The sequence below is a fragment of the Plectropomus leopardus genome, chromosome 20 (genome assembly GCF_008729295.1).
Source record: "Plectropomus leopardus isolate mb chromosome 20, YSFRI_Pleo_2.0, whole genome shotgun sequence".
NCBI lineage: Eukaryota > Metazoa > Chordata > Actinopteri > Perciformes > Serranidae > Plectropomus > Plectropomus leopardus.
In genome coordinates this window covers 27,129,454-27,139,292 of record NC_056482.1, presented here as the reverse complement: position 1 = coordinate 27,139,292, position 9,839 = coordinate 27,129,454, and the positions used below count along the sequence as shown (strand labels likewise).

Below are 9,839 nucleotides of genomic sequence, written 5' to 3'. Positions count from 1 at the left end.
CTTTTGTTTGTTTGTTGCTTTGACTATAAAACTTATTTTGTTTGTTTGTGTGTTTATTTGTTTGGTGAAATATATTGACTGTTGCTGAATTTTGAAACCGAACGTTCTCATTATTATTGTTTGTCAAAGCACTTTGTAAACTTTTTAAAGGTGCTATATAAATCAAGTTAATATTAAAATAATGTTAAGGTCTTTATTGTTACCCTTTGAAACCCGAGAAAATCGATTTCTTCGTCATCTTTGCAAGAAATTACCCATAAAAGCGACCAAAAACTGGCAAGAAATGCATAAAAAGTAACCCTCCACCCCCCCCCCCCCACCCCAAAAAAGAAAAACAAGCAATTGACCTGAAGAAAGTGCAAAAATAACTAAATAAAAAGAACACATTTTAACTACATAAAGCATTTAAACTACACAATTATAATGATTATACGTTTTTTTAAAAAAAAAAGTTTTCTGGATATTTTCCCTTTAAAAATAATAATAATAAAAAAACAAACACATTTTCAGGTCATTTTCTTATCTTTTCCCAATTTCTCGCAATTTGCAGGGCATCTCCTGCCAATTTGCTCATTGCCTATTTATTATATATTTGTGGGCATTCTGATGTTTTTCTTGTTCTTGTTTTTCTCTCATTTTATTTGGCATGTTAAAAATAAAGATAACTAACTAACTAACTTTTTGAAAAAAGGGAAGTGCTAACTAAGACACATTTATACATACACATATTAATTGAGAGCATTAAAAAAAGTCTTGGATCTTTAACTTAAACCCGTGAAAAATGCATTGCATTTTTTTTTAAAAAAAATTTAAGGTTGAATTGTGGGTTTCTATTTTTTATTTTTACTTTTTTTTTTTTTTTTTTTTTAAGCTTTTTTTGCTTTTGTAGGGTTGACTTGTACAAACCCGCAATAAATAACTAAATAAATTTTAAAAAATCCATCCACCTAATATTTGCTTGTCTGAACCACAGCCGTGAAATGGATGAAATAACAATAAAATCAAACGCACACATGTTGAGTTACCGTTGAATTGTATTTATTCCACAGAACAGACAATGGTAGAGAAAGCCGAGGTCGGCCCGATCTGTCCGAACACGTATGAGACATAAGTACCTACTGTATCCTCTGAAAACAAACACAGTGCTTTATCAGTGGCTGCCAATGAAACAACAACACTTTGCAATCATGTAAAAAGTATTTATGGCTGTTTGTATACAGAAATAATACTGGTAACACTTTCATTTAAAACCCTTGTTTAGCATTTAGAAGAATACTGACACTTAATTAATGTTTTTTACACTATAATGGCTTGTAGTTGTAATCGCTGTTTATTCACGTACTTTTCGATAACCCGTCCTGTGGCGCATATATAACGTGTATAAATGCTTTAAAACAAAGTTTATGTCCTAAATGTTGTACTAAATAAATCCTGACGGAGAATTACAAATCATTAAATAACTGTATATGTGCACATCATTCACAGGCAGGTTTAATACTGTTTTTAAATGTATTTTTAAAACCCACGAGGACATATTTGATTGCTATATTGCAACATTTTATTATCATATTACTGATTTTTTTGTCCACTAAGAATAATTTGAGTTGTTACAAATAAATATATTGTCCTCATAACTGCTTACAACTACATTATAGCGCGTTACAAACTGTTTATTAAGTGTTTATGCTTATAAATGTTAAATAACAGGGTTAAAATTAAGTGTTTAAAATTTGAATCTAATTTCAAACACTGTATATAATTAAAATACATATTGATTATTGCCACCATATATTTTTAATTGTGTGTGTGTGTGTGTGTGTGTGTGTGTGTGTGTCAGACCTACAGTTCTGTTGTATTTAGGATGTTTTATTTCAGCCGAGTTTTAAAAACAGAAATCCCAGCGCTGGGACTTTAAATTAATTAAAAATTTAATTTTGGTACAGCTTAATAATAAACAAGAAATATAAACTGGGATTAATGGCTTTATTAATGGTCATAAATAATTTATAGATGAGTTATCATCCATTAATAAAAACACATTTTCAGTTGGCAAACTGTCTAAAATCACTGGATTTTGTTTATGCTTTTTATGCGCTTATCAGTTTTTCTGTGTGAAATTCATTCATCTTTAACTTGTATTTAAATCTCTAAAAGCTGAAGATTATTGGTTTGAAAATGGGGAAAAACAAACGGCAACTTGGCAAGAAATGTCCCTCAAACTGCAAAGAAAATAGTCATATATGTTAGGTCATTTTCTTGTTTGCATTTATTTTTAGTTTTTCTGGTATCAAATGTTCAACGAGTTACGAGAAATTTTAGAAATTTACTTTTAGAAAGCTGGGGAAGAATGAGAGAAAAACTATATTTATAATTATCATAATTACATATTTAAAATCATTTGGTTTTTCTTTTTTTTTTCTTTTTTAACTTGTTATGGTTTTTGTTTTTTGTTTTAAAATACATGTTCTGGTAATTTTCTACTTTTAAAGTTGAAAGTTGAAAGTACTTTTAAATAATTTCTTGTTAATTTTTGGGCCATTTCTTGATAAGTTGCTCGTGGCCTTCTTCCCATCTTTATGTACGGAACATAGGTGAATTTTTCCCAGATTTTAAAGAGTTAACTAGGTGACTGCAAACACTGAGAGTGACATCAATCTTCTCATTTAACTCTTTATAAAGGGATTTTTTTTAGAAAGTGGCAACACAAAAAAAAGTCAAATAAATAAAACTAATACTGGAATTTATTTTAAAACTGCGCTGAAGATAAACGTCTGTAGGTGTTTAAGCATCTTATCCAAATTTGGCAATAATTGTAATAATCTCAAATATAATCTGCAAAATGTTTTGATATATATTTGATTAAACAGTGAGGACATAGTGGACAACATAACAGTTTTTTTAATTATTATTATTATTCTTAAGCATGAAGGTTAACTATTTCCAATCTGACTGGATGACATGCAAACAGCTTGTTAAATAGAGCTGCTTCTTTTATGGGGTTTTTACTTTTTTTAATATTTCATGCACCCACTGCGGACTGAAAAACCAGTCTCCTGTTATATCTCAAAGGTTTCTGTAAAATACTCCAGTTTGAAAAATAGGTACAGTAAGTCCTATAAAATGCTCAGCAGTTGTAAAGAGAGACAGCAGAGGTCAACAGTAGGAGAGATACAAATAGTTTTCACGAGGTGTGAAACATGACTGCAGGTGGTGTGTGTGTGTGTCGGTGTGTGTGATTTTAGCCCGTGGAGTGTGTTGCGGTAGATTGTGCCCCTGCTGTGATCGGAACAATAATATTGCACTGGTAAAAACAAAAAAAACTCCTGTTGTTGGTCCGTAGCCTTAATGACCGCCACAAATAAATGCTACATATTTTCAAATATATTTCACCTGAAATTTCCAGAGTAACATCATGATCTTAAGGTAAATAAATAACTCTCAACCATATAAGTCCTACATATACATCTTTACAGTATGTACACTGACACATCCACGGCTCCTGAGGGGCCTCAGGGGACATTCAACTCAGCAGCCGAAACGGCTAAAAGGGGAACAATGTGTTTGTAGCCAAAAAACCTGCCACCCACAGCGATTTAAAATTCGGACTATCTGAGAAACAGCGACGCGCTCTCTGCTCTAAAAGCCAAAAATACATCTTTAGTTTGCTATTGAAGCCACTTTTTCTTTCTCAGACATAATCATCGCATTAAAAAGGTCACCAAACGTCATCAGGTCAAAGTCCCAATCTTACTGAAAAGTTCGGGCACAGTCTAAATCAGGGGTTTTCAAACTGTAGGCGGGTTTCCATTAACCCTTAAACTGCACAAGATAAAATGCGTCTAATGAAAACACTTTGAATTCGAAAAAAAATCCCATTTATCGCAAAAAAGTTGTTATGCTCGCATGAGTTGATTCGAAAGCCATATTTTGCAAAACTGCGATGCAAACATTTTTAGTCTTTTCTAGGTCACATGGTGCTGTGGCTATGTGTTTGTCAGTAGGAACCGGAGGAGCTACAAGAGCTGTTATTGCATCTCATAACTCTGAGAAAGTCGAGCGAATCATCCCGAAGTTATGAATCCACAATCCCTCTGTGAAATCGTGGACTATCAGCTCCCAGAAATCCCTCATACGTGGCCGCTCCCACGTATAAGGAGCTCGCCTTTCCATTATCGCTCGAATAACACGCCTGCGTCGCCTTCGATTGTAAATAATGACGGTTAGTGCGGAGGCTGCAATAGAAATAAAGCTGCTGATGTTTTGAACACCAGTCGCCATGGTTACTGGAAAGTTAGGAGAAGTCGCAGAACTTCATTCAGTGGAAACGCAGTCATCCAGTAAATTGTGTTTTATCGACATTTCGGAAACATCGCTAAAGTTTTGCGCAAATCTGTAATGGAAACCCGCCTTGGGGAAAGATAACAGACACTATGAAAGACTGGCACACTTCCTGCATGACTCACTGCATCAATACTTCCTGTTTACATCATAATTTTCCTCCAAATACAAACAAGACAGGACAACGACAGGAGAATAGGAGGGCGGAGGTGTTCGGGGACCCACAGAGACTTTGAAAACCCCTGGTCTAAAAACATCCCCTTTAAACTTTCTACTGTTTGGCACGTTTACTTCCATTATTTTTATATCCTGACAAAATGTACAGACATGCGGCACGTACCCTGAAATGAAGAAAAAGTGTCATGCACTACAGAGGTGCCCAAATGTAGCGACATGAGATGGTAACTAGAGTCAATTTCCACCGAAAACTAGTGCAAAAACACAACAATGAGGTCACACAGTTGATTAACTACAGTATTCAGAGGATGATTTTGGCTTTTTGTGGTGGCTTGAAGACATTGCTGATCACACACAGAGTGGGGAACACACACTCTGGTGTTGTGTGGAAGCTGAGCTTAAAACAACAGCATAGTAAAACACACTAACAGGAGGTACAACTGCTCCACACATCCGAAAGCCTTCATGGGTTTAAAGGAGAGGTTCACAGTTTTTCAGTCTGAAAATAAAAATCAGGTGCACATTTGGACTCTGAACAGGTTTTGCTGGATGTAATTCGGCCTCTCATTTTTAGTGGCCATTAAAAGATCCCTTCCTAACGTGCTTACACTGCAACAATGCATGTTAAATTCACATTTCTCATTCTGTGCAAAAATAATGCTTATCTGAAGCTAATGTGAGGCTCTACCAGGAAGAAAAATGTAGTAAATATCTTTCAAAGTGTGTCAGATTTTATTTTTGCTCAAACTTGAAATATAGAAAAAGCTCCTGCTACTGACAGAACTTATTTGTTTTTTTAGATTTTAATGCAGCAACAAAAATTACACCCAAATTTCGACCAAATGTGCTGAAATTTGAAGACCATGGTCCACTAGAATTGGCCACACCAACTCTCAACTCTGCTCATTTGATTTGAGTGAAATTTGACTTAAAAGTGATTTAAGATTATGTTTTTTTTCTTGGTCTTAAGAGGAAAAAATAGCTGGGTGTCATCAGCATAGCAAGTGATAAGAGATGAAGAAATTAGAAACACAAAGCCGAGTGGAAGCACAAGAATTAAAATAAAAAAAGGGCCTTGGATGGAGCCGTGGGGTACACCACGAGAGACAGCAGCCAAAAAATATGAATCATAACCATCATAATTGATACTACTATGTTACTTAAATCTTAGATAGTAGATAATAATTATGAGCAGCGCAGTATTTTTAACAAAAACACAGTTAAAATCTCTTACAAATCTATTTCATTCATAATTGAAAAACCGATTATTTATCCGTATAATTATAACAATGGATATGTTTTTAACTAAAACAGCCACAAACCTTCAATCTATTCCATTTATAACTGGATTTTTTTAATACTGATCAGTATAATTATCAAGATAATCATGTTTTTTGACTGAAACAAGGTCAAAATACTTTGATCTACTTGGTTCCTGGTTGGACTGTAAGCCGCAGGACAGCAAAGATGGCAAAAATATCAATAAACAGAATTAAAACTGACAGAAAAGGAAAGCATTTATATCCGTAGCCTACTCAGCCATTGTAGAATCACAAAAACAAAGGAAAAATGACCACAAAATGAAGGGAAAAAGACGAAATAAGCACAATCTCAACGAGTCGACAGCACCAGCACGCTCTGAAACAGTGGGCTACTGAACCATATTGACGACGGAGCGAAACGGGGTAGCAGACGTAACGCCATCGACACGCTGCTGGAGGAATCAAGGCGAAGTAGGAAATCTGCTGGCGGGGAGGAGGAACAATCGTACTCAGGCACGGCATAGAAACTACTGAACCTTAATTATCTTCTTGTTTTCAGTTTTTAACACATTTTTGCACAGATCAAGAACTCTGTTTTATGGAAGCACATCAGAGAAAGGTAACTTTTAACAGACAGTATGAACAGGAGGAGCAATTACTGTCAGTACGGGAACCCGACTACTGTTTAAGATGCTGAAAAACTGCAAACTCGTCCTTTACTGAGCGAGGGTGGCATCAGCACTGGGGACTATTTTGTGCACATCGTTTTTTGATTGGAGATGTGAGGTGGCTCCTTCTTCTTCTGCACCCCCTCTCTTTGTATGAAAATATACAGTTCAGTAGACAGAATCAACAACATGATGTTTGCTCGAATGATTTTCTTCACTTCCACCTCTGAAAGCATATCGACCCGGTCGACATTCACGCTGAATCACTTCCGGCCCGTTCTTCGGTCCGTTTGGTAAAAATGCTGAAAGATTAACTCGTCTCCGTGAGTGAGTGAAAGCTATATGTGGAAATTCTGCCTCTGGAGTTCAGCTCCTCTGCAGAAACACCGGGTCCATCCTGTTTGGCGTCCTACGAGCGAAAAGAGCAAAACGCCGGGGAACACCGCACGAGTGTCTCCCGGCAGCAGCGGCACGTGTGGGGAGCAGGACACCACCAACAGGCGGATCAGAGGTATTGCAAGCAGATGAATATATAAAGGGATTGTTGCTGTGGACTGTACAGAGTTTCAGTTGTTGCTTTATGCTGCATGCCCTGTTCGTCTGCTTTCTCTTCCATCTGTGGAGCGAGTGTGTTGTTGGGTATTAAGGCCTTGGACGGCCCAGAGGCCACACTGAAAGGGTTAATAATACTACAGTCTCACACACACACACACTGGGGGATGGAAACGACGTTTTGTGTTTAAATACATGTTGTAGGAACGAACTTGTTGCGTGACTAAGACAAGAAGTGATGATTTTAAAACCAGCTCTCAGATGTTTAAAGGATCAGTTCACCCAAACTACAAAAAATACACATTTCTGACTTATGTTGGTGATATCTGCAGACCATTTTATCTATTTCATTGTTTTCTGTATTATGTTTGCTATTGTGTTGATAGTCATGTCAAATGTATCTTTTTTAAATGAGTTCGTATGTGTTGACAGTAACGTTTAACCCTTTGAAACCTAATTGTTTTGATTTCCTAAAAAAAAAAGAAAATGGAAAAATGACAGTGAGCAACTAAAAAAGAAATTACATTTTGTAATTTTGTAAAAAAAATACATTAAAATAAGAATAAAAAAAAAAAAGAAAATTAAAGTTAAAAAAAAAAACAAGAAACATACCTGAAAAAAACATTAATAATACATCTGTAGCATAATTTTGAATATATAATTGTGAGAATGAGAATAAAAATAAAAATAAAATAAATAAATGTAATTTTCAGGATATTTAGCCATTTTTGGATATAGACAAAAAGGAACAAATACTCATATTAAAAAGCCAAATCAGATTCAAACGAAATAATTCTGAATCAGGTCCTGATGCCAAATACTTTTGTCCAAATATTTACAGCAATGCAAGTGGTACTCTGTGATTATTACTATTTTTTAAGTTATCTATCATTATCTATCATTAACAATGCAATACCAGAAAAAAAGATTCATAAAATACCCTTCATACCTCAGCACATTTAAGACCAATTAAGGCCTTTTTATTAATTCAATGCCTTAGGACCCTGTCTTTGTAAACTCTTATAAATAAAGTTAGAATTATTATTATTATACCACACAGATGAGTGAGCAAATATGTTCGTGTCATTTGTGATTTGGATGAACTGACTCCTTCACTTATTGCCAGTCATTTCTGCGGGTTTGTTGTCGCTCAGCTGACGGTGGGACAGAAACAGAGGTGAACGCCGTGGGTTCGAACCCGTGTCCGAAGATGAATCTGGCTCTGCAGTTTGTCCTGAGCTCATGAGAGTGTGAATGCTTGGACACTGTGTGTGTGTGCGTGTGTGTGTTTGTGTGTGTGTGTGTGTTTGGAAAAGAGGAGTTGGGGTCCCGTTATACGAGATCAGTTTAAGGCTTACAATATTTCATTTAATCCTTCCTTGACTTTTTTTTGAATAGTTAGTGATGTCTCCTATAAAAGTATTACTGTAAAAGAGTCATGCTACAGAATCGTCTTTTGTTCGCTGGATCCCGCTTGGCCTGATCGGTCCACTCCTTCTGGACAGATCCCTCTTTCCCTCCGTCATGCTGTAGTGATCACCTCATCCCTTTCTTATTTCTAAAATACAAACCCTCCATCCAGAGATCATGGTGGCTCGGGCCGGCGTCCTTCAACACCACAGCTCCTGTCTGAGCCTTATTTCGGGCCCAGTAACCCTCCGCTGCCCTCCTTGGTGCTCCCGCTGCGCCCCCAGCACCCCGCGGCTATACTCATGCTCCTCTGGGCTGCTGGCAGGACCCCTCGATCCCGCTCCATCTCGCACTGGCTCTGGGTTCGCTCGGTCCGGCCCGGCTGGTTGGGAGAGGCCGAGCCCGCTCCTCCGGGCTGCTTCGAGGAGATGGTGCGGAAGATGTGATTGCGCTTGCGAAGGAAGTCTCCTCCGGCTGCACCCAGACCGAAGCTGCCCTTGCGGAGGACCATGCGGGTGCTGGCCGACTTGGCGGGACGGGACCTCTGGTTGTACTCGAGCTGCGAGAGGTGGGAGGCGTAGCCGTCCGGGATGAACTGGAACAAAGTTAATCAGATTTAGTTGACTAGCCTGAATGGAGAGCCTGCAGGGAGTGAACTCACACGCACACACAGAAATAATCAATAAAACCTTTAAAAAGCCAACTGAAAACAGCAGTGGAGCCTGAACAAAGTGTTACTTTACCCTCGAACAAATGTGAGGTATTTGTACATTCTTTGAGTATTTCAATTTTTTTGTTTTTTTGACTTCATCACATCTAATACTTCATACTCCACTTTATTTATCTGACAGCTTTAGTTATTTTTCAGATTATTTTTACATTAAAAAACACGTATAGCTTATAAAATAGCTCCACCAAAGAAATATTTCACCCCCAAACTTCTCAGATGTTTTTACTGGGAAAATTATTTATAAATTGATCAATTTTGAATTGATGTATTTTGTTAAGATATTCTACAGTCTATAATGTATTCTTTTTTTGCAAAAGCATTTCTTAATGTGACTGTTCAAGGGTTAAAGTAAAAGATCACAATACTTCTTCTACCATACTCTAACATTTGAAGTGCAAATTGGTATTATTATAGATTTAAAAGTTGGTGTTTGATGGTTAAAATGTTGCTATGATGAACTAATCTACACAAACAAAAGCACCGTGCAGCAGATTTATGCCGTTGCTATCAGGTGTTATTCCGTACCTGACACTGGTGCTGCATCTTCTTCGTGGGTCTTCCCACGATGTAGATATGTGACGGAGGCAGGCCGATGGACGAGTACACAGAGATGTCCTTTGTGGAGCCGTAGGCTGCAAAGATCCTCATGTGCGCCTGATCAGAGAGAAGGAGGTCCACTTTCAGAGACTTGAAGGATTTTAT

At 37.0% G+C, this 9,839-nt stretch overlaps 1 protein-coding gene across 1 annotated transcript in view; it reads right to left on the bottom strand.

Moving 5' to 3' along the window:
- Positions 1-8,633: 8,633 nt before the first annotated feature.
- Positions 8,634-9,839, bottom strand: part of LOC121959754 (membrane-associated phosphatidylinositol transfer protein 2-like) — a 32,609-nt gene continuing 31,403 nt past the window's right edge. Inside the window, exons 25-26 of the mRNA XM_042509231.1 lie at positions 9,663-9,791; positions 8,634-9,002 (exon numbers count right to left, since the gene is read on the bottom strand). Of these exons, the coding sequence (XP_042365165.1) occupies positions 8,634-9,002; positions 9,663-9,791 (498 nt within the window). The remainder of the gene's footprint in view (positions 9,003-9,662; positions 9,792-9,839) is intronic.